General features: G+C 38.2%; 2 protein-coding genes across 7 annotated transcripts in view; both read right to left on the reverse strand.

Moving 5' to 3' along the window:
• Positions 1 to 2573: 2573 nt before the first annotated feature.
• CFAP298 (cilia and flagella associated protein 298) lies at positions 2574 to 12972 on the reverse strand. 2 transcript variants are annotated; one of them, XM_075517566.1, is made up of 8 exons: positions 12900 to 12972; positions 12514 to 12694; positions 10508 to 10675; positions 8588 to 8655; positions 6310 to 6468; positions 5692 to 5823; positions 3357 to 3452; positions 2574 to 3256 (listed from the first exon to the last, which is right to left on the reverse strand). In XM_075517566.1, the coding sequence occupies exons 2-8, from the start codon at positions 12650 to 12652 to the stop codon at positions 3146 to 3148; spliced, it is 873 nt and encodes a 290-aa protein (XP_075373681.1). In that variant the 5' UTR covers positions 12653 to 12694; positions 12900 to 12972; the 3' UTR covers positions 2574 to 3145. The 2 variants fall into 2 exon arrangements, with proteins under 2 accessions (XP_075373681.1, XP_075373691.1); XM_075517576.1 differs by having other exon boundaries at positions 12884 to 12958.
• A 336-nt stretch (positions 12973 to 13308) lies between these two features.
• The window catches only part of SYNJ1 (synaptojanin 1), a 67981-nt gene continuing 56562 nt past the window's right edge, over positions 13309 to 24727 (reverse strand). For all 5 annotated transcript variants that reach the window (XM_075517521.1, XM_075517528.1, XM_075517546.1 and 2 more), the window contains 3 exons: positions 21644 to 21752; positions 20765 to 20985; positions 13309 to 16316 (listed from right to left, as the gene is read on the reverse strand). In XM_075517521.1, the coding sequence (XP_075373636.1) occupies positions 15462 to 16316; positions 20765 to 20985; positions 21644 to 21752 (1185 nt within the window). In that variant the 3' untranslated portion in view covers positions 13309 to 15461. The remainder of the gene's footprint in view (positions 16317 to 20764; positions 20986 to 21643; positions 21753 to 24727) is intronic.

Raw genomic sequence — 24727 nt, forward strand, 5'->3', positions numbered from 1 at the left:
TGGCTGTCCTCAGCCGGCTTCTTCAACAGAAAAGATGAGATTTCGGGGAGGGGGAAGTGTTGCCACAAGCAGCACAGGAAACAAAGCGATCCCTGGAGGAATTTAGTTTGGGAACCACCAGGTTATCAGTCCCCCCTGGACACAAAATGTGCCAGGCTGCCACGCCACTCGCTTTAGAAGCTTATAAACAGGGCTACAGTTTTTTCTGGCTGTCAAAAGGACGTAAATATTTTAGAACGTTGCTGGAAAAAGAGGGAAACAAATGTGCAACAACCCTAAGTCATTAATCTATAAATAGTAATTTGATTTTTTGGAAGGATATATAATTGCCCAAACAAAATAATTACTTTCCTGAACCTGTTTTGAAATTTGGGACCTCGGACAGCATTCGCACACATCCCTGTGAAACCCATTAAGGAGAGCATCGCAAGAGAGAGGGGAGAGGAGGGAGAGGTTTTAGATCTGTAAAAAAAAGAGGTTTTATATCTGTAAAAATTTATAAAAGCCACAGCAACACCTCTGGTAACCCGGGCCTCTTACAACCAGTAGGACTGATCAGGAGCTGGAGCTAGGTGACTAACAGCTTTTATAACAAATAAATGAATTTTATGATTTTATAATGATTTCACTGAATGCTGCCAATGCCAGTTATGGATCAAGAAGATTCATCGTATCTCTGTGGGTTGCAATGATGCCAGTGATACTAAGAAATTAAGTATTTCCAGATTTTCTTCACTCCACCCTTTGCTGACGGCAAAGGAGTACATTAGGAAAAAAACCTTCAGCTATAAAAATGGTTAAAAACCTCCGAAGAATTGTACAGGACACTGATTTTCATCTGACAGAGAGGCAGGACAAGGTATTCTTTTAAAACCCGCTCCATTTTCTTGACACATTGAAATAATTCCAAGTAGTTTTTACATATAAAATATTTGAAGTTTTGCAACTTAGAAAAATCCCACATACTGATTTTTTTTTTTTTTTTGGTAAAAAACATGTTACTGTAAAGTTGATATTCCAGAAAAACTACCAGACACAAAACTTTCCTAAAAGAATCAGTGATTAAAGTAAAAACACCATTAATAGTTAATGGCATTAATTCTCTTTTCTGTATTCAATCTTCCAGCTGCAAGTTCAACAAACACTTCAGTTTAACTTGTTGAGCGTCTCTTCAACCATACTAATAAAGAAAATGATTTTTTCATTGCAATGGAAAAAACCAGCTAGCAAAACACTTTCTTTTTGTTATTTTACAGTAACTCAAACAAGCAGAGAGATTTAAGCCAGCAGTATTGAGATTTGTGAATCTGGAGAGCCACAGCCAGGTATTTTTAGCAGCCAATCACAGAATTTACTTCCATCTTGTTGCACTGGCAGGTTTGGCAAAGCAGGAAGCTTCTGGTTGATAATATCTCAGACGTTTGTGTTTTCAAATGTCTCTGCCACTAAGCCCTCCTGACATGAGGATTAGGGTGTGAATAAGACAAAAAAAACTATCAATGAAAAATGTCAAATGCGGGTGTAAGTTCAGGCAGCAAACATAACCCATCTGACTTCCAGAGTTGCTGAGCAGCCCTACCACCACAGTGCCACAATGTGGCACCTGCAAAAAATATTTCCATTAAAATTTGACTTAAACAATGTGCTGATGAGCAACTGCCTGTTCTTGAGACTAGTGTAGTTTGTGAACATGATCTAGTTTGGCTCAGGTGGAAAGGAAGCACGCGAGTGCAGGGGCAACTTGGTATCCTGAAGTCCACTGCAAACCACAAAACCAGCATCCCTGGCTGGCTTGCCTTTCTGCGCTGCAGAACTGAAAAGGTGGGCGTCCTCGGCTCCCTGCTGCCATAGGGACAACTGCTTTGGGGTGTGAACGAAGACATCATTTTAGTCGTTGGCTGTTGAGTGCCCACATCAGTTCACCTCTTTTTACAACACTCAGTTGATCCTCACACAGAATTTTCAGGGCACCCTGGCCTTCCACTGCTCAGCGACCTGACAAGGACGCACATCTGCCTCCATAGACGCACATCTCCTTTAAGGACACAGAAGTCTAAACATGTAAAACTTGAGCAACGTGTTTCTAAACATTAATTATCTACCTAGATAATTCTAAAGATTTAATTATCCATTAGTCATACAGTATGCCAAATCAGAATCCTCCCTTCAAAAACAGACACAACATTTGCTTCAAGTCTACTAGCATTTCCTCTGTTGGTCTTGAACCCAGAACTGACTGATGATACATTTTAGAAACAGTAACAGGATCTTAAACATCAAGCATATAGTGGAAACACTCTCCAATAAATTTAATGATTTCCATTTTAAAATGCTGATTTGTTAGAAACTAAACACTTCTAATCCAGTTGTAACCTCAGAAGCACTTCCATGTTAGACATCTTGCCCTATTAAACGTGGTTTTATTGTATCCAATCTACTTGCAAATGATGCTTACAGATTCCTGTCAATCTCTTATATAAAAGCATCATGGCTAACAGCTTGTTAAACTGAATGAGATCACTAGGTTGGCTTCCAAAGTCAGTGAAAAATAAACCAAAAGAATAAAAATGAAGCATTCTGCAAGGATTTTTGTGTTACTTGTGTTTATATAAGAATACTTCCTTTAAACAATCATTAAGACGTCAACTCATTTAAAAATGATAGTTTGGAACTAGCTATGTTGAAATGCAAACACATAAAAATCACTGACTTTCACTGGATTAGCCTGGGAAAACTGATTTCTTATAAAATAAATTACCTTCTACAGACCATACCATCTAAAAGAAATGCAAGAACCAGGAAGAAAGTACAAAGACCACCTGAAACAATACCAAACATTCTAGTGCATATTTACTACATATATTATCTATGAAATAGTTTAATATTTCAAAATTCAAATTACAAGTTCCTAATAAAGTAATGAACTTCAACAGGATTGTTTCTACTCTTTGCAGAGACAAGTGCTGCTACACTTACACAGAAATGTAAACATTTCTTGAAAACCTAAGGCTGAAACAGGCATCTGCTACGGAAGTGACAATTTCAGTTTCTGTCAGCAGCATCTACCGCACACAACACAACTCCTCATTGCAAACAAGTCTATCAACCAAACAGCTTAAAGAGGCAAAAAGGTGTTTGCCGAGCTTCATCTTGGCCCCCATTTGATGTCTTTTACACCATGAAATTGCCTTTTCAAAGCATGGTTGTCTGCCCACTCAGCATTGAGAAATGAGTCATCGTCATCCTCTTCTAGTTTCTGTAATCAGAACCAACAGGTTAAGAAGACAGTAATGAATGTAACCTGCGGGTAGTGTCTACAACAGCACAGCTCACATACAGTAAAAAGACACTCTTACCTTAAGTTCCTCCTGCTTTCTGTAGTAATACAGCATCATCTGTTTTTGCTCTTCATGACTAATCAGAGGTTCACGCCCTGGAGCTCCTTGTCCTTTCTGAAAGGGAAATCGTAAATTTTATTTATGACGGTGTTTGCAATACAAAAGAGAAGCTGCTATGCAAAGAGAGCAAAATCCTTCTTCAGACAACAGGATTTCTCAAACTTAATAAGGTCCTTCAGGACAGGAAAATAAATGTTGAGAAACTTCTGCTGCATTCAAGTGAGCATTATTTTTTCATCTCAGCATCTGAATCATGCTGTCAATTTTGTGGACATCAATGGAAGCTGCAAACAGGATTGAGTCTATTTTACTTAAACTGCCGCTCCAAAAGACATAATAAATCTCTCTGCTTTAAGGCCATTCTAGATGTCTCAGGATGGGCTCATCCATCTTTAGCTCCCCTGCTAATACAGACTCAAGATGGCATACGACTTAGTAAAGCAGGGAAGGCAGGCAGTTACAAACATTACAAATTAAAAAAAGAATTATTTGTTACTACAAATAAAAGAAATTTTTTTTTCCAGGCAACTGTCCTCATGGAAGAAATGACGTGCACAGCAGAAAATAGCCTATAACAGCTATTGTCAACGATAGCAAACAGAACAGTTTGAATGGAGATGGTGAATCCTCCCTGGAACAAAAAGGGTCTGGGGTGGTTTAAATTAGCTCTCCAACCCAAGAATGCAGGCATCCCTGGTCAGATAGAAAACCACCGTACTACTTTGCATTCTCTGAAGAGGTCTATCAACTAATTAAACAGCAAGACAACTTTCCTGGGAGCCTACACTTCAATGGCTGTTGAGTTGTCACACAATTTTTCAGTCACCCTGATAGGAAAGAGAAAGCAGTTCTGGTCTTCTAAATGACAAACTCATAAATCACTTGACTTATCTTTGAGGAATTCTATTGCAGACACCTGCAGATAATAACATCTGCCATAAACACTAATGCTTTCTGTGGCAGAGAGGCTCTCACTGACATGGAAGTGAAATGCAGCTCCAGAATAATTCTGAGCTATGGGTAAGTACTCTGAGACATTTGACATTCACAAAAGCACCCTCTGAATGTAGTAATATATATATATGACCACACACATACACACATATATATATATATATATATACACACACACATATGAACAGGGTGAGCATCTTCTGGCAAAGCTCTGAAAGTGAATTGAAACACCAGACATTCTTCCCTTGAGTACGGCATTCTCATCAGAGATGAACAGAACTGCACAGTTAGTACAAAATCACTTTGTCCAAAAAAATAATGAACAGTCCCAGTAGCTTGGTACTAATTCTGATACTGCAAGAACATGACCATTGCATCAGATACCAGTATACACTCAATGACTGGCTTTTGCTGAAGCATCAGGTCTATAAAACTGAGGAACAGCAAGAGATCTTTGCCTCATTTTAGCTCATTATTCCAGAGGATGACTCAGACCTGTGTTCACAATTAATACAGAAGGCCTCATCTGCTTCACCACATCTGACAACTGGAAAGTCTCATTTCTTTAAAAAAATTTCAGCTGGGAGCTTTAGGTAAGCTGGAGCCAACAGCGCAACTGGGTGGTGCAGCCCAGCAGCTTGTTCTTCCTTCTAGCACTCAGTGAGTTCTCACAGAACACTTTGGGAAAGCGTAAATTCAGGCTCTTCCACAACCCATGTCCTCTCAAAGAAGAGGCATGTCCACATTTCCAAGGCAACTGAGAGTTTGAGGACCTGCCATGAGGAAACTCAGGACATCACAGGCAGGAAATTACTGAGTTACAGACACTGTCTTTCAGACACAGAACAGACTGAAATGGAGAAGAGAGGTATCCACACCACATATTTGTGCATATGTGGTGTGGACACCTTAAAACTGTTTTTTAAAGGCCAGAATATGGAGACAAAAACATTCACAAGTACAATTAGAAAAACTGGGCAGACTGAATGACTGGGTCTGTTCAGTGCTCTGCACTGAGATGGAACTGAGGGCCAGGTGAGTTTTTTTTAAACTTTTCAGTTTGTATTTCATCTATTTTTAAATACCTCTTTGCTGTACTTTAGAAAAGTGCTATGAAGCAAGTAATAGCAACTACAGTATTTAGCTGACAGGCAAAGGAATTACTAAAGAAAAACTTAGAATATAATAAATTATAATCTTAAAATAGATGGACAGTTTTAAGACACTCAAGCCGGAACTAATCTAATCCATTTTATACACCTATGGACAATTCTTTTCCACAGAAAATTAGACAGCCAAAGGTGAGTAACTTGTAAAGAAATCTCCCACCGATACTTACTTTCTGTATCTTGACAATGATGGTTGTTTTCTCATTTTTGCCTACATAGTCAGAGAGCAACTTTGTTTCTTTCAACTCCTTTCCTGCCCACCATAATTGTGCTTCTGATTCTTCTATAACTTCAAGTCCAGCCTGTGACAAATAAACAAACAAGGTGAAGTGTTGGGGCTGTTGTTTATTGCTTTTTTTCAAAACCAGAAAAATTTTCTGGGAAAACCTTTCTGGAATTCCTAACAGAAAGGCCAGTGTAATTTTACACTATACTTCTGCTACATCTTTCCCCTCATACTAATCTACAGCATTTTCATTCATATTCCATCCAATCTTGATCTAACATAAACACTTTGGGCAATAAATTCTCAACACTGGCATTACAAAGAAATGACAAGCTACTTAAATGAGTTCCAGCCTTACCTGAACTTTGTATGTAACATTTGAAATAAACATTCATCGTATTTCTAGTTAAGCTATTGGTGTGCTTTTACATAAACTATTAGACAAAAATATTGAACAAAATTTGTCATGCAAACAAAAACAACCTTCATTGATAAAATGGGGAACAGCATAGCACATATTAAACCCAAGCACCACATATAATCCAAATACATTACTGCATACATGAGTTCCTGACAAGTCTTCTTTATCTTCAAACTCCATCCTAACCGGATCATGTGGAGGCAATCCCATTGGATACACAATCATCACAGCCCCTCGGAGCTGGTCCAATGCATCTTTCACCATCTCCATATTAACACACACATTGGCCTGAACTTGTTTCTGAAATACAGGCAGGGATCATTGGATATTTAAAAAAATATGAAGAAAGACTTTGCTTTGTAGTCAGTTCAAAGGTTCAACAGTGGGATATTTGAGCAAAGCTAACTGGCTGCACTAAGTTATTAGGAGCACAAATTTTCCTGTTTGAATATCAACTTCTGAATGTATCACTACACTTTTGGCCCCTCCATGTAGCTTGCTTACACTGGGGAGAAAAAAGGGGGGGTGGGAGGGAGAAGAGAGATCTTCACTAAATTGTGGGGGAGGTATTTAGTAACAAATGTCTGTGGATACAGGCATTCAAGTAAGTACGCATATGACCACAGAAACTGGATGGGGAGTCTTTCGTTCCAAGTATTTGTGATTCATGAACAAGATTCAAAAAAGTAGAATTCAAGTGAGGGCTAGAGAAGGGGCCTAAAACTTGAGGAAAAAAATATAGCACATGTGAGCAAAAGAGTAAAGCCTGACACATCGCACAGCTTATGCAAAGTTCTGTAAGATCAAATACTTGAGATCGTTCCAAACCCTACTGCAATGGATAGAGGAAAAACAAGACGCATCTGGAAGAGAAGAAAAAGTTTTTGCTTATGGATTTAATAGTTCCAGTATTTTAAGTAACAAGGTTTGTAAGAAAGAGAGTAAGAGAATGTTGCCTCCTTGTGGACATTCTTAAACTAGTTAACTGGCAAGTACAATTGGTTTCTCAATCTTAGATGATCAAACCTTTGTTGTTTTTTTTTAAATACACAATCATATTTCTTCATTTTCATCATTATAAAGTGATGAACCTAACAAACCACTTCACAAACTATCCTTAACTTCATTCACCAGTGAGTGGCAGTAATTTCTAGAGTAAGTCAGCACGCACTGGAGCAATTTTCCAACTTTTTATTGTAAATGACAACATGGTATATAGTTGGAAGTTTAACCCAGGAAGACCTGCAAAGTGGAGACCAGATCTGCAGATATTTTCAACTCAAGAAGTAAAACTACATATTATTAATTTCCTCCCTGTTTAGAAACAGAGTTGATGAGATGCAATCCAACAGAAAAAAAAGTCCATCTGCAGAAAATCTTTACAGTCCGTAATCTGAAACTTCTCATTTTGCGTAGATTTTGCTATAGTTTGGCTGAAATCCTGCCTCAGTTCAGGAAAGGTGTGCTGCAACTCAGTGCACTGGAAGCACTGCCAGGCAACAGGGCAGCTCCTCTGCTTGCCTCTACAAGGCCTTTGGAAACACTGAGCTGCTCACTCTAAATGACTGATACGACACTTATCAGCAATGAAACAGCCAAGAAGGACAATTTAAGTGCACAGGCAACACTAACAATTCAGTAACATTATCTATTTGCATAACTGGTTTAAAGCTGTTTTAAAGTTCCACACATACTAATTCCCAGAATTGTAGGGGTGGGGAGAAGAAAATTACTTGCAGATGTTTACAAAAAAGCAATCTGATAATAAATATTACTTAATTTGTGTTTCAAAGTAATATGGAAGCTGAGACACAGTACAGAGCATCTACAGATTTGATAAAATGAAGTTGAATAACTGAGACCATAGTCCCATCAGGGCATACCCTCACACTTATCTTTAAACACAAAAACTCACTGGGACTGAGCATGAGCCCAAGCGCTTGTAAAACCAAGGCCTAATCTAAGAGATTAGAACACATTTTTCAATTAATTATACATAAAACTCAAAAGACTATGTTAATGAGCAAAAGGTATTTTATTCCAGGAACATCACAGAATGCAGTTAATTTTTCACCAGAAAACACGACAAGCATTCTCCTAAAGAATGCATCAATAGCAAATTAAGAGCACGTGGATGAAATTAAATGCAATTTAATCATTCAATGTGGTCTCAGCTGCCGGCATTCACTTGGAGTTTAGTATCTGACTCCTTAACTTGTTGAACCAGCTTGCCAAAAGCCATTAAGAAAATCATTAACAGAAATGTCAGTTTTTATTAGACTGTTCACATCACTTCATTATATTACTCAAAAATTGTTAGCCCTTGCACTGAAAAAAGTCTATTTTTTCTTAAGCTGCCCAACTACATAGCACCTATTAAGAAAGTCCCACATAACACATGCTCCTTCAGGAAACTTACCCTAGAGATTAATGCCTTGGCTTCCTCTATTGTCTTCTTTATAACTTGCTGCATTTTTTCATTTGGAGCTGAAAAGAAGAGACACATATTTAATAGTCTACACTTACTATAAAGAAACCAAGCAAATGACTTGTCCATGTTATTCTCTACTGTAAGCAAATTAAACATTGCTAAATCACAAAGCAAGAGAGACACTACTACGCTGCAGTCTATTTACACAGTTTGCTAGTTCATTGCCATATTTCTTACTAACTTAAGCAACAAAAAAGTATTTGTCCTGGGAGAGCCAAACTTACTTTTCCACAAAGACAGTTGATTGGTATTTGGAACTTCATTTGGGACAAAAATACTGAGTAGAAAGCAACAGCCATAATCTCATACTCACCACAACCAAAACCAAGACTCTCTTTCCCATGCCGTACTTACGACTATTGTGGGCTGTGCTGGCAGATGTGCATAAAAGGGGACAAGAGCTTGGGGTTTTCTGACTTTTTTCCAATTAAAATTTCAATCTAACAGCAAATGCAGTTCTGCAAATACAATGGATGTTTCATACTATAGTTACCTATTTTAATTGTTATAAAAAGCCTCTCCTCAAAAACAAAAATCCAGTTAAATCATACTCATTCACAGCTGACCATTTAAATGCATCATTTGATGGTATTTAGTTTGGTCCACATTTACATGCTGTTCAATATTATAACTTTGTTAATATTACAAAGCTGTCCTCCCACTAACAAATAAATGCCTGAGTACAACTACTAGTGGTACTGTCCTTACGTCAATGTTTGCTTGCAAATTTTTACTGTAAGACCCAACACTGCTCACAACCATGCCAAAAAAGACAGGCTTTGTCCGCATGCCTACTTACAAGACACTCAGCTACTTTTGAGAACACAGTGAGGAGGGAAAACATTTGACTATAATATAAGCTCTTAATCAAGTTCAAGCTCTTAATCAAGTTCAGCAAAGGCTTAAATTTGATTGGGCAATTTGTTGTGTTAGAAGATTTATTTTCCCCAAAATAAGACACTTGGGGTACGCTGTTTGCGTATGAGAAATTAAGACTAAGTTACTCAAAGATTCCTCCTTAACTGAGCTGCCCTGCAATCAACGTCTAAAGGGCTGCTGACCCGACAAGGGCTGTTGTGGTGTCAGGAGTACAGGGACAGACAGCAAGAAGACAATCACGGTCTCTTCTGTGAAACCAGTCCTCATGCTCTCGACTCTGAAGTGTTGCTCGATACACATACCAAGTGCTAAGGCAAAACACTTGGCTGGAGTTGCAGAAGGAAAAAGTGACAGGAGTGAGTTCAGTAAGTCTTGAGTCACAGCGAATGAGAAAAAAGGAGATATCTTAGAAAAACAACCTGTTAATGTGTCTTGGAGCCTCTGGAGAAAAACAGTACACAAGTATGCATTTACAAATGGGGAGAATAAATTAAAGTGAAACAGTCAAACTTGCTTCTGATAATTGTTTACTTATCTTTGGAGTTTACTTCAGAGTACTACAGTTGCAAAGTTAAATAACATATGTACTGAAGAGATATACTACTACTTAGGCTTTTAAATCAACATTACACCAGGCCCTAATCCAAGACAGAAGACTTACGTACGTAACTGATATTTTAGCTGATCTATTGTGAAAGCAGGCTCTTGAAATAGTTACCACTTAACAAATCTCTGAATACCTTTCATATAGTTTATTTATAGGATTATTTTTATAATTAGCAAATAAACATGAGCCAGCTAACATGCTGGCCTGAAATATGGCCTACTTAAAATCTACTCATTTTTTTCCATCTTCCAGGACAGTGAGGTAAAAGTGAAAGGTGCAGAACTATGGTTTTCATGTTCCTCATTATATTATAGATTACCTATGTCTGCAAGGAAAGAAACAAACATTTATGATAGATTTACCATGTCCATTTCTTCGCCCAATTTCATCCTTCTTGAAGACACTTCCACCACTTGGTACACACTTTTCTGCCCACTCATCCTTTAACTTCAGTTCTTCGATTTGCTCATCTGTCAGTCCTTGCATATTATAAGGCAAGAAAACACCATGCTCTGCCAGCTCCTCCATCTCTTTAAAGTGTTTAGAGAACAAGGTTAAAAATCTGTGTTATTGAGAATGTATCATTTACAAAAGCCTTTCACATTATGTACACACAGGCAAAACTTACTCCTAGCCTTCGGTTTCTAATGAGCTAAGTATAGGGAATAAATAATAAGGTATATATATACACACAAATATATAGTTATATGTGCTGTAATTACATTATAATTCATACATTTCACATATATATGAAACAATGTAACAAATGACACAGTGCAGGTATGCAAACCTAGACAATACTTGCTGGCCATAAACTTTTTCTTTTTGGTATTTCCTTACTCAGGTTTAGCTGACTGCATATTCCTTTTTTTAAGTACTTTTGGGAAAGCAACTTCTTTTGAAATGGAAAAACATTTTATTGTTATACAGTAATGAATTTCTTTGCAGTTCAGAAAATATGTAACAGGACTAACTATAGCTTTGTCCATAGGACATCCAACCCCAGGAGTCAGATTTGCACTCAGTATGAAATAAAAAAAGTCTCTAGAATAATTTATGTCTAATCAAGAAACAGCGGTACAGGGTAATTCTAGCTAAGGCAACAGAGAGGTGTAAACGCTGGTTACCAAAGCACAGTCTCACGCAGCGAGAGTAGACAGTGTGTGGATGCAGTTTCCTAACCCTTTTGTCCAGCCTGTCGCATCTGATCCACGGCCTGCAAGCTACCCTCACTACTTTCCCCCAGAACAACTTATTCAGCTGTCAGCCCACTTCACAGCATCCTTTCCTTGAAGGCCCTCCAGCCTCTTTACCATCACCATATTAACTGAAGCACATCCATCTCGCAACAGACACACCCAAAGTACCCCAAGTCCCAAGAAATGGCAATTCTGTTCCCGTGGCTGGGAATATAGACACACACATGACAACATAAAGGCTAAGACTAAATTAGCAAGTACTGTGGAGCAACACCAGCAGATCTGTAGAAAGAGCGAGTGCTGAAAATATGGTAACCACAGTGTCTGGGTTTTGGAATTTTCTTATTCCAGATTAGCCTCAGTATGGCCTCATACACTACATACGTATTTGAGGCTAGAGGACATCAGGTGTAGATGGACTGCACCCTTCAGGTCAGTCTCATCTGAAGGGAATTCCAATTCATGCATTCTCAGGCTGACCCACAAAGCAAACCAAAGTGTGGTTAGCAGGGACAAACAGTAAATATTTTTCAAAAGCTGACTCCTGAATTGAACTAAAGCACTAATTTAGACACATCCAGAGACTCTCCATCACATGGCAAGCGGATGCCTTGCACCACGCATGCACTAAGCAACACGAGAATTTCATTCACATATCAGTTACACCTCTGGTCACAAAGGATTTATGCAGCCACTGCGGGACAGGACACGCTGCAGTTCAGTCATGCAATGGATGAATTTTCAGCCACGTACAGTGGGAAGCTCAGAGCTCCAAACGGTCTCCAAAAAATAAGGACTACTAAAATACCAGAGGGTGGGAATTTACACGTGGTTTGGCAACTTTGGTGGGGATTCACTGTTCTCTTAAATGGAGGGGAGGATGGCTTGTCTGCTGCTAAGCTGGGACTTGAGAGGTACTTCTTAACTTCTGCCAGCGTAGAACTCCCGCGAGGCTGCAGCCAAGTAACCTCCCAGTGCCGCCCCTCAGCTCCCAGTCTGTGAGCCAGGGGGGCACGAATACGCAGGGGACTGAGCAGTGCTCCAGCCCAGGGCAGCCGGGCTACCGTTGCTCTGAAGCCAGCCCGATCCCCGCCTCGGAGCCCCGCACCCGCCGGAGGCGCGGCCAGGCCCGGGCAGTGAGCCGGGCGGTGAGCCCAGCGGGCCGGTACCTGAGCAGAGACGCTGCACCTTCAGCCTCCCGTTGTAGATGCGGGCGACGAGGGGCGCCAGGTCGGCGAGGCGGGCGCTGCCGGCCACCTCCAGCAGGAACTGGCTCTCGTCGCCACGCTTCACATGCAGCCGCACCATGGCGGGGCCGGGGCCGAGGCCGGCAGCGGCGCCGCTCTGCGCCTGTGTGGGGAGAGGAGGAGGCCGTTACTGCCGTTGCAGCCGCTCCCCGCCCCCCACAGCAACGGCTCCGCGTCCCTGGATACCGGCGGCGGGAAGGGAGCGCGGGGGGAAAGGCCGCGCCCGCCGCTTCCCGGCCACCCTGAGGGCGCGGCGCCGCCCGCCCCGGTACCAGCCGCCCTCCCCTCGCACCCGCCCGAGCGCCCACCGGGGCCGCAAGCAAGGGTATCTCCCACCCGGCGCCGACCCGTCCGCCGAGCCTGCCCTCCGGCCCGCCGGCGCTTCCGCTTCCGGCCCTCCCGCTGTCGTCATCAGAGACGCTTAAAGCGCCCACGCCCTCCCTCCTGGCCATTACGGTGAGCACGGAAGTGCTGTGGTGAGGAGGGTGGCGGGGCAGTACCTGAGATACAACGAGAGAAAAAGCTAAAAATGTCTTAAGGGCAGGTATGTTTATTTCATGAATACACCACCGCCTTCCACAGGGTAGATACGGAATGTTGTACGCCACGGAGCGTCAATACTGCGGCTCTGGAAAGGATACAACCATAAATACGTGTGTGCCACAAGCAAGAAAATCGTTACATTTAACAGAGCAATTTACCACAGGGAACACAGAGTTCATGAACATGTGTTGAGCGTTTCTAATTTTAATTCTTAGTATTTTCAGAACTTCTGCTAGTGATTATTTCCGTTAACACACGTTACAGCGGTTAGCTATATATCTACACACTATATTTTTGGAGCGTTTCTTGTGACCTTTGCAGTACTTTGCTGTCAGTCTCCGTAATCCGGTCAAGTGTAGAGGTGCTGTATACCAGGTACATTTTAGACAGTAGTTTTTAATCACTGTAATTAAATATTCAACAAAGAACATATTTATCACGTAACTCCCACTAGCAAAAAGTTTCCCCCAAAAATTGTTTTGCTAATGTAAGAATATACCAAAACACCAATCACACAGATATTTATAGCAACAGTTTAAAACAAGGTAGTTCACATACCGAAGCACAAAGAGTATAGTACCGCTGCTGTTTAAAATGTACAAGTACTGTTTAATGACCTGAACGGAAAAAAAGCACAATATAAAACTCACTATTCGCCACTCCTCTATCCAACTGCAGCTCATGGCTAACCATATACTGTTTTAAGGAAGAGTGGATTATTTTATAAATAATGTTTTGATAGCATTTGAGAATTTAAAAAAAGTACTGTCATCCTGTCTTTTGCTACTATAAATATAACGCTAGTATGTTGTGTTTCAGTCCCTGGTTTTGCAGAACCAGTACAGTTTGTTCACAAGTAAGCCAATGTGCGTAGGCATGTATTTGCAGTCCCCCCAGAGATGACAACATTGTGACACATTCCGCTTTGGGTGAAAGTGAGCAGCTGCGTATACGAGTTACGTCCTAAGCCCCTGCAAATTGTAAGGAGAACTGCAGGGTTTTATAGCATACATAAATGGAGCTAAGGAAATCAGTTATTTTAAATTGCCTCAAGATAACAAAAATACTGTATTTTATGTAATCTCATCTGAGCTTTAGGAAATCATGAAAGCACAAAGAGTTGTGTTTTTATAGCATAATATGTAGAACTGTGACTTTGCCTTCCCTAGCCTCAAAGCAGCACCACACAGAGGATGGTCACTGTCTCTGGGCGAGGAAGTCACTAATTTAGTTTTAACTGCAAAAGTGACAGAATGATGTTGTTCAGCTCAGAGAATTACTGTTCTCCTGTTTTCTTTGAAAGTAACATTTTAAAAATACAGCAGTAAGTCTACTAGATGGGGAGGATGCTGAGCGGACAGCCCAATCACACTAAGATGACTTCCTCCTTCTCTGATGTTGTAACACGGCTGTTGGTTCCCTCGCTCAGGTCTGTCTATAGGACAAGGAAGCCCTTCTAACATGCAAAAGAGGAGAGTGGGACAAGCCAACTCCAATATGTTGTCTGCAACTGGTAAAGACTGCTTTGTATCTCAAAACCCAAGGGGAATTTTTTTCCAGAGGTTGAGGGAAAACTTGTTGTATCAGTTGTTTCCAATTTGTGGAAAAAAGTATCTTTAAAATAGTAATGAATAAATGGATGATATGGAACAATTATTCTGAAGTAATGCTAGTGAATATATGTCACAATAATATTTAACAGCTGAAATGTACTGACACAGAAAATTAAAGTCAAATATTGAATATATTAATATGCAAAGTTTTGTTTGTATTTTGAAATGAAACTACTTTTGTTGTGCCTCAAATTCAAATATAAGCCTTACAAATATCCATAGCCTCTGTTATAAATTAAACAACTTCTAAACAATACTTGTCAACATTCAAATCTCAATAAACTTTGGCAGCTCTTTGGTAAATACTTATAAATATCAATTAACAAAACAATGAAAAGGGAGTGGGGAGGCTACCAGCAGGGAACCTCTTTTTTTTTTTTAAATTCCACAAAGGGGAACAGAAATGAGGGAGCTCCCTAAGCAAAAACTATTTCCAAGATTGGTATATTTTAATGAGATTAGTAGTGCATCCTTCTTTTCTCTGTCTATTCAAATACTATTACATCAGGATTTTAATAAATTTCAGGCAATTTTTTGTGCTCTACCATATATACATATTCAAAATTTATACACAAACAATAGTGGCTGTTTACGAGTGGAGTTAAGGTTCAGTGCATTTGACAATTCATTATTGCACACAGAATAATCTCAAATGCCCAATTATTCTACTGGATAAATGTAGCAACAAATATAACCTCTTATATTTTTGAACATCTATCTTTCTGTAAAATCTTGCGTTGGTGACACCTTAGGTGCCAAAGAAGTGAAAGGATCTGCAGGGGATCTGTTGCTGGTTATTCTTGATGGTATGGGAGGTGCAGGTGGTCTTCTTGCTGGCATTGTATAGAAACAATCAGTAGAACTTTTATTCCAGTCATTATCAAAGTTGAAGTCTGAACCAAGAAAAGTATTTTGTTCAGTGCCCAGCAAATCTGGAGATCCAGCTGACTTCCTGGAACCGATTTGCTTAAAATCTGGAACACTTTTAGATGGCTTTAGCTTTACATTGCAATTCTCCTCATCATCATCAAATGTTACCCATCCTTTCGGCTGTACATTTTTGACCATGAGAGATTTACTTCGCAAGCAAAAAGTGTGTTCAGATGCATCAACAGAAAATACAGACTTGCTTGTATTACAACTGGGGGGATTTAGAGAAGGGAAAGGATTGCAAGCGGCACGTCCTTCTAGTAAATGTGAAGTTATTTCAGACTCTTGCGTTTCCTTTCTGAATGGGTTTCCAGCCTTAGGAGTCCTTTCAGTGAATGGATTTGTGCAGTTCAGTCCAGTAATAAATGGATTTGGAGAACTGCACATACGTTCCTGGGATGTGTTAAAGGTTGGAACAGGAGGCATTGCTGGCATGCAATTTACAGTATTCAAAGTATCAGCATTTCTTTGTGTTGCTGAAGGCAACTGTATCAGCTCCTTTTGGTTTAAAGTCGGAACAGGTGATGTTCGAACAGATGTCTGCATCTTTGACACAAGCAGCTTAAATGACAAATCTTCAAAAGGGTCACTGTTTAACTGTGTTTCAAGTCTAGTGCCGTACGTTCCATTTGTTTTAATCTGGAAAGAAAACAAGGTGCTTAGTAATCACGTGGCTGTCTATTTTAAGATTATGACTAACTCCCCATTTCTCACTCTTCTATGAGAAGAAAAGAAGCTCTTGGGCTTAAACTGAAACTTCAGTACAATTTGGTTGTAACCTGCACAATGCACTTGTAGTAGAATGATTGCTTCTTTTCTGGAAAACAATAACCCTTAACCCCTTCTCTGAAGAAAAGCCTACTAGTTGTTAAACACAATTTTCCCCCTTGTTGTTTGATGCAACTTGAATCTACTTCATGCAGGTCAGAACCCTAGCCAAAAGCACTAGTGGACACTGTATAAGAAAATCTTTAAGAAACTTGGGAAATGATGCTGTATTCTAAACAAGTGATAACCCAGCACAAATATGAAACAAAAAGCTCTAGGTTTCATTGTTTGAGAGTTTATAACACTGATGTTACAAAGCAATATTTAAGCATCACAATGAAAGGAAAAATTAGTGTTATTAGTATATGCACTTCAGACATTTCTATGTAGACATATGCCTCTGTAGGCATCTCCAGTGCTTCTTGACATGTGAAGGTATGATCATCAGTTTGTAATATTTTAAAATGGCAAGTTATCATTGTTTAAAATAATACCAAATGGAGAAGACAGAGTTTTCTCCACAGAACGTCTCATCTTTTAAAAACAAAATATTCCTGTTTTTATAAATGTCTTCAAACAACAATGCAACTTTTATACCTTGTAACAACTGTCCCAAAAGGTAGAATATCTGCCTTTGTTCAAGTCATCACACTGACAGAACAGAGTTTGGAGCTTCCCGTTATTAAAGGAATGCAATGAATTTAGCTTAAGTTAAAACAGCTTCTGAGAATTCAAATTTCAGAAACAAATTTGTCATTTTAACCTATCACCTTAATATACCCAAATAGTTTGGATAGTTAGCATGAAAATTCTGTTAACTAATGTTTTGTTGAACTAAGATGCTAGCTAAAACTATCAACTAAAATACAATATTATTATAGCTTAACCTCAATCTTTAAACATCTTTTTACTGCATTTATTGTGAATAGTTTGAAGCATGTCTCCACATATCCACTGCCTAAGCAGCTATGCAAAATTAGTCTACAGGCTTTAGAGACTCTCAGGAATATTACAAGTTTTTCCCAATGTATCCAGCATAGCAATTTCTTTTAAAAAATTGTGGTTATAGCTTGAATTGGTTGGCAGGAGAAACAAAGTATGCTGGTAACAATGCATTTACTCTGGTGTTTTTTTTGAAACAACGTCAGTTCACGCATCCCTGGTACTACTACATCAGAGAGTTCCTAAAATAGATGAGGCCTAATGTTACCAAACCAAAACCAGAGTAGTTCAAATAGAGTATTTGTATATGTATATAGTAAGTGTTTTGGAAAATAGTATTAAAACAAAGGCATCAACTAACTCAGGGGGGAAATGTGAAAAATTGAACTGTAGAAAGAATATAAATCACATGCAGCTTGGCACCAGCTGGTTAAGTTCTGTGTTTATTAACCAAGTAATCAAAAAGGACAACATCCCAAAGAAACTATGAATCCAAATTGCTCTTTATTGTAAGTAAAAATTGGCTCTGAATAATACTGGAACGAAATGCTTTTAAAATTGTAACAAACCATATATCTTACTTGGGGTAATAAGTAGTTCTCTGTTCTTTGCAAAATGTGAAATATGGGTTTTATTTGGAAAAAACTTTGGCAGTGCAATTGCATCAGGATTTATTTGTATTAAAGAGAAATGTTAACTCCAACACCTACTCATTTTTTTCCAAATAGACTGAGATCAGGAGATTCAGCAGTGACTAAGCAACGTACGTGAGGTTCCAATTGTTTCATAAAAGATGATGAAGCAAAATATTTGCTATGGTTCTAACAAATACAGTTAACAGTATCAATTTTACTTGCATTATGGAAGGAAAAAGCAAACTATGGTACGACAGTCAATTCATTAATGTGGACAGGTGATTTTTAATGTGGATGAGACTGCAGATGTATGAAAACAAGATTCATACATCTTTTCTGCTTGAATAGATGGAGACCACATACAAGATTGGTAAATAGTCAGATACCTGTTACCCTGATGGTTGCTCCTGCTTGTGAAAGAGAAACAGACATCAAAGGAAAGAAAATTAGGAAGAAAATCCAAGTAACAAAGCAACTTCATGTTAAAAATACTTTAAGTTTTCACAAAGCCATTTTTTGAGATACAAATACAAACCAAAAATATTTATTACACACTATACTAAATTTTAAATTTCTGTTATATTCTATTGGAAGACTTAAAAGCTCTACCATTAAGAGTCAAAAAACCAGCTCGAGCCAATTCTGATGTTATTTCATACAGACATTCATTGTGCAGCTGATTGTGCTATTTTTTGAAGACTGATTATAAGAATTTGACTATTGATGGTCTAATTCTAACCATCTACCAACATGAAAAGCACTACAGCCCTCATTCTGGGAACTCTGTTGATATAATCACTCATCTATAGTAATAGTTTTTCAAGCTGAAAAAAAAGTAAGACTTCGCATTCAATCAAAACACAAAATCTCTTGAATTTACAATAAATAAAACTATTTACAATAACTTATTTTTCTTTTTTTAATGTATTGCTTGGTAATCTATAGAGTCCTGAATATTCACACTGTATACAAGCAATTCTTTTTATAAGGAGAGATTTAGGTTCTTAAATATCACTTTGTATTTATTTAAAGACCTATTCTCAGAAAACTTCGTATTTATAAATGATAATCAAGAAATGAAATAAACATCATTTAACTAAACTTACAAAAAAAAAGGGGGGGGGGAAGGAAACAAATAAAAAACCTAAGCTGGAGACAATAAATGAAGCTCAAAGTCAGCCTTCCTTGTGATTGCACAGCCTGCATTAATCAAAGAAATCTGACTGCAGAGAAAATTATAGCTCCCTGAACTAGTCTTAAACTATCTGGTTTGGATATTGTTAACAATAAAGCCACAGCATTACACAGCTCAAAAACCTGTTTACAGTGTTTTTAAGCATATTTTTGATTGCTGTGTGTACACACAGATATATTTAATTTTCATAATAATTTTGAAAGAACTGCTTGCACCTCTTTCACAAAATGATCAGTGGTAAAACTACATTTAGAAGGTGTGAGGCTTTCAAGAGTGACACAATGCAATCTGTTTCTATTCACAAAATTGGTACGTTCTCAAGTACCTTATGCCTCCATGTATATTCTCCGCTGGCAACACTTCATACTTTCTAACAAACTACAAAAAGTCCTGATATTGTACCTGTAAATTAAAAAATATCCTCCATTTTTTGGTCTAAATTTCCAAAATGAAAAAAAGTTAACAGCCAGAGAGAGAGGTTCAGCAAAAAGAAAGGAAGAGCATTTAAAGATTTTTCAATTAGAATTCAACATCAACTCGCTGAGGACTGAATTTGGCTGCTTCATTGTGGTACAAAATATGTATTAACTAACTGCTTTAGTGAAAGTGGGCTTCAGATGTAGAGATAAGGTAAAATGTAAAATACAGATGAAAACTTACATAGTCATAAATATCCACAGCTGAATTTATGTTTAAAAAAACCAAACACCAGAAAACAAAACCACAAATTTACTCTTGGTAAGAACTGGGCACAAATCCATCAGCTTCAATAAATTTGTGCTTTTATTCAAGTAGTGTATTATCTGGCCTAGCACCTGATACTGTAAAAACTAACAGCACTGGCCTTTAGTGAAGAAGTTTAGCTTTTTGTATATATAAACGGCACAGAAAACCTACTTCTGCATTTTTTAAACAGTAGTAAGAAACTATGGCTTTTCCTGGAAAAAGGGTTTTTTTTGAAAATAACACTCTAAATGGTCCCACAGAACAGAATATTTATGTTACTGTATTAAATTTTCAGGTTATTTTGATATGTTTCTGTATTTTAATTGACACTGGCAAATGGGGAGAAATTTATTTCTATTAAGTATCTATCAGTATCATCTTCCTGCAGTGAATTATCATCAGCATAAAGCACCACACCATGCGATCTATAAAGCTTACTTTGTAATCAAAACCTGTGTTAGCTAGTTACTATACAGTTTGTCATGCACGTCATTAAAAAATTAAATTTCTTAGACTATTTTTCCATACAAAGCTGTCAAATGACAATATAATTTTAAGAACAAGTTGTCCATAAGTTGTAAGTCTATCGTACAAAATCTTAAGTTAAATGTTTAGTATTTGAGATGTTAGTTATTCATAGACAACACATAAACAATTAAGTATTATCCTACTAGAGCCTGATGATGTTTGAATCCAATCTTTTGACCTTTATTTTTGTTTGTTTGCTTGCTTTAGGAGTTTCTCACAGATTGACAGCATTCAGTACAAGCTGTGTTAATTTACATAATGAAAAAACGCATATACAAGGTTTTTTTACTTACTTGCTGCTGTGAAGGAGCAGATTCAGAAGGCAAACTGTGAGATGACCGGCTACGAGGAGGCGGTTGTGGGGGTTCCAGACTTTGTAGGGCACTTGTCTGAGATGGATGCGATGCCACAGGTATCAGAGGCTCCTGCATCCTTAGCACAGGCAGTGGCTGAGTGGTGGGCTGAGCAGGTCCAGCAGCCTGAGGCTTTAGTGGTTCAGGAAGCAATGGTGAGCCTGCAAGTATATTTGCAGTGTTTTTCATTGTACAGAATTATAATAGAAATCTTAAGAATGGCACAAATGAGAACATGTGGCTGTGGAAGCACCAGACGGAACTGCAGAAGAAGAAGCTGTAAGAACAGCAGGTGTTCATGGCAACTAGATTAGAAGTCATCAAAAGCTCAGCATATCTCCATTAAAAATTATTACCATAGATATAAAACTGAGAATGAGAAATTTAAGAAAAATTACAATTTAAAAAAAAAAAAGCCTTTATCTTTAAGTTTAGGAAGTGGCTTTGAGAGTCAAACATAAACACTATTCCAAATATGATTATGGAGCAACCACTGCAGAGAATGGTCCAGCGATCAACACTTATGATAGGACACACTAATGTGCCCAGACCAGAACACAACAGTCTGATCAAAGTTTCTCTTGATGGCATGAACTCTGTGGGTCTAGATCTCCTCTGACTGCTGCCTCTTATCTGATAAGGGTTTACAATACTTGGGGCTGATCAACTCTAATAGAAACTGCCAAGTGTTACTACATTCGGGAATCTTAATTTCTAGTGAAAAACAAAGACAACTGTTGAAAACAAAGCATTCAAACCAGAGACAGTACCTCTTGACTGAATAGTGACATTTGTATTTAACTTCTAAAGTAAACTTACCCCGTGGTGGTTCAGCTGGCTTGGTTTGAGTTTCAGGTGCTGGTCTTCCCCCAGGGGGACGGACGTGGCTTTGTGGTGCACTAATAACTCCAGCGCGAGGTGGAACAGTCTGACATAATAATTAGTAAAAAGAAATTATTTTAGTTCTATTTTGGATCTGTAGTCATCTACTGTTAAATGATTCAGGATAATTAGGACTCTGAAAAATAAATTCTTTGATAACAGTTGCTGAGCTAATTTTTTATGCGCATATAAAAGCAAAGAATATATTCTCAAAACATTATGAAGGTTCAATTCAAAGCAAAGGATTTTTACAACAGTTTTCAATTTTATATAAATATTTACCTGTGCAACAATGTTTGAAACACTTATTATTTTGTTAGTATTAGTAAGTTAATTTTACCTAAGTCTGCGAATTGTTGTAAGCAACAAAAACAACAGCAACAACTACTTATTTGGTGATCTCGTAAGGACACATTGATAACCCACTGTCAATGCAAACTGTAGACACCATCTACCTTTTAGGCTATAATTATAGCCTGTCATTTGCAAACAACAACTACAGTCAATTTTATATAGTGAACGTCCAAGATACGCATAAAAGACCATGGTTAGTTCTTTTCTCTGAAACTTATGTTTGCTAACTGTAAGGCAGTTACTCCTGTTCCTCAGCAAACAGTATTAAGGAAACATACATTCTGCCTCATCTGAAGGCTGGAGTCTTCCCAAACTTGTTGGAATAGAAGTTAATATGCTGGGAATGGAATTGCTCTCATAAAACAAAAGAAAAAAGTCTACATTAGTATTTAAAGAGAAATAGGAAACTATTCCAGATTACAACTGAAGCTGAATGAATTACAAACACCACATTTGAAAGCTGAATGTAAAGCGTTTGAATAAAAATGCTAGATTTCAGAAAAAAAAAAAACCATGAGGCAAGATAGTTTAAGATCTGTTTGCTCTAAAATTTTGTGTACTTGGTATATTCTGACAAAATCTTAGTAACAGTGGATGTTCTAGGAATGGTTTTCAGAGCAAACCCCATTACACAACTCTCTACGCAAACATGATTTAAAAACAAGCAAAGAAACTTCACCACTACAAAACAAGTATCATCCTTGATCTTACTTTTACTAGATGTATGTACTCTACTTCGAAGACTTTGTATAACATCTGATTCATTACAGTTGGCTGAGTTCATCTAACAACTTTCTAAATGCTTTAAACCACATAACCTCTGAAATATCCGTCTTCCCTTTAAATGCCAAGATGCATTTTGTCATTTCTTTGAATATTCTGAAAGTAGGAAGAAGGATGGTTGGATTAAATGCCAAAATGTATTTTTTAAAAAAAAGATACATCAAAAAGGAACAGAAAAGAAACAGAAAGGAAGTCTAACAGAATCCTCAGGACCACTCAGTGGGAAGCAGCGCCCGCCGTGGCTACTGTCCCTGGTCCTGAAATCCTTGAAATGAAATGCTGCCCAAAAAACAGAGAAAAAGGAAAGCAGCAATGTCAGTTAGGAAATCCAAACAAGCATTGAGCTAAGGCTTGAAAAGCCAAGCAGATCTTAGGAGATGTTTTTTCAGACCTTCTATTATATTTGTTTGGTTGGTTTGTTGTGGGTTTTTTGTTTGTTTGTTTGCTTAGGTGTTTTTTAAAGAAAATCTCAACATCTGCAAAAGAAGAGATGCAGTCAGCTTTGTCTTGTGAGATTATGCTGGCAATTGCAGTACCATGGTCCTTTCTGGAAATGTGCAAGCAGCTCTAACTGTAGTCCAGCCTGGGTGTTGAGAAGCACAGCACGAGAGAAGAGTACTACTTTTTCTCCGTCTTGTTCATATGAACAAAAATTCTTGCAACTATGCCAATTCCAAGATACTGGTGGAGTGTCTTCTGTATGCCCAATTTTTTTATTGAATTATTTTGATTTAGAAATCGCAAATCCTGTGCTGGCTCCACATTACAAAAAAAGTGAGGCACATGGTGATAAATCAATACATTCTTTCCTGTGTATACCAGGTTTTCTTTATCCAAATTTTAGAAGAGGGCATTTTACATTTCCGGGAAAATAACAAAGAAGTGCAAAGATCAAGAACTGTTCACTGTGAGAATCAATCTCTGAGAAAAACAAATAAGCAAAAAGTTATTTCAATGGTGGCTTTCAACAGTAGTTTTCAGTGGTTTCAATATTGTACAAGAGTACAATAGAAATGGCAATACCAGTAAGGTACAATTCCTTTAAGCTCTACAAGAACTCCCATATCTCTGCACAGCTGGCAGCATTCTTTTGTTTCTTGCTCATTTAAAAGGTGGAAAAGAACTCTTGTTTTTTTAATAAAACAAATTTGTATGGATTTAACTTAAACTCTTGTGGTTAGCTGCATCTTTATTTTAATGGCTTCTTCACTCTCTCTCTCTCTCTCTGATTCACAACAACTGGTCTATCACTTTACCTGAAAGAAAGATATGGCATTAAAGACGACTTGCCATATTTGTAGACAGGTCAAAAACCTCATCAGTATCTATCCCACTGACATTTATGCAAGCAGAATGCTTTTTAGCCTTACTAAAGACTCATATCTGTGTTCTCCATCCTGTCAGTGTCGTTGTGAATATTATCCCAATGAGAAGAGTGAAATGCCTTAGAGAAGGAAAACAAAGTTCTCTAATGACCAAGAAACCAATAAGAAAGAGCCACCTTTTGCTGCTTTTTAGTCTATAAAACATCCAGGTATAAAGAGGTATGATCTAAGTTAAAGAGCCTGGAACTGCCACAACAGAGGGAACAAAGTAAGCACAAATACTGTGGTTGATGTAGATACAGAAAGAAAAGTCCTTCATGCTGCTGCAAAAATTCTCTCTGAAATATGCTGCAAAGTCTAAAGAATTACCAACAAACAATACCATTTCTTAGTAATTCTTTAAGACCACCTCTAGCTATTAAAACACTTTCTGCTTCCCTAACACAAGGCTCCTACTTGCTGCTGTTAAGAGAAATAGGGCAGATATCTTCCATCTCTTGATTTCTTGCTTGTAGTGAAGCGTTCAGGCGCCCATAAATCCTTCATTCGGTTCCTTCAG

This window comes from Mycteria americana, chromosome 1, assembly GCF_035582795.1.
Source record: "Mycteria americana isolate JAX WOST 10 ecotype Jacksonville Zoo and Gardens chromosome 1, USCA_MyAme_1.0, whole genome shotgun sequence".
Lineage (NCBI taxonomy): Eukaryota > Metazoa > Chordata > Aves > Ciconiiformes > Ciconiidae > Mycteria > Mycteria americana.

Excerpts from the sequence above, each read along its gene's own strand:
- CFAP298 (XM_075517566.1), bottom strand. The coding sequence starts at position 12,652 with ATGGTGCGGCTGCATGTGAAGCGTGGCGACGAGAGCCAGTTCCTGCTG. Across the intron at positions 8,656-10,507 it reads TGGGCGAAGAAATGGACATG|CTCCAAATGAAAAAATGCAG; the intron begins GTAAATCTATCA and ends TCTTCTTTTCAG. Across the intron at positions 6,469-8,587 it reads CCAAGGCATTAATCTCTAGG|AAACAAGTTCAGGCCAATGT; the intron begins GTAAGTTTCCTG and ends CCTGTATTTCAG.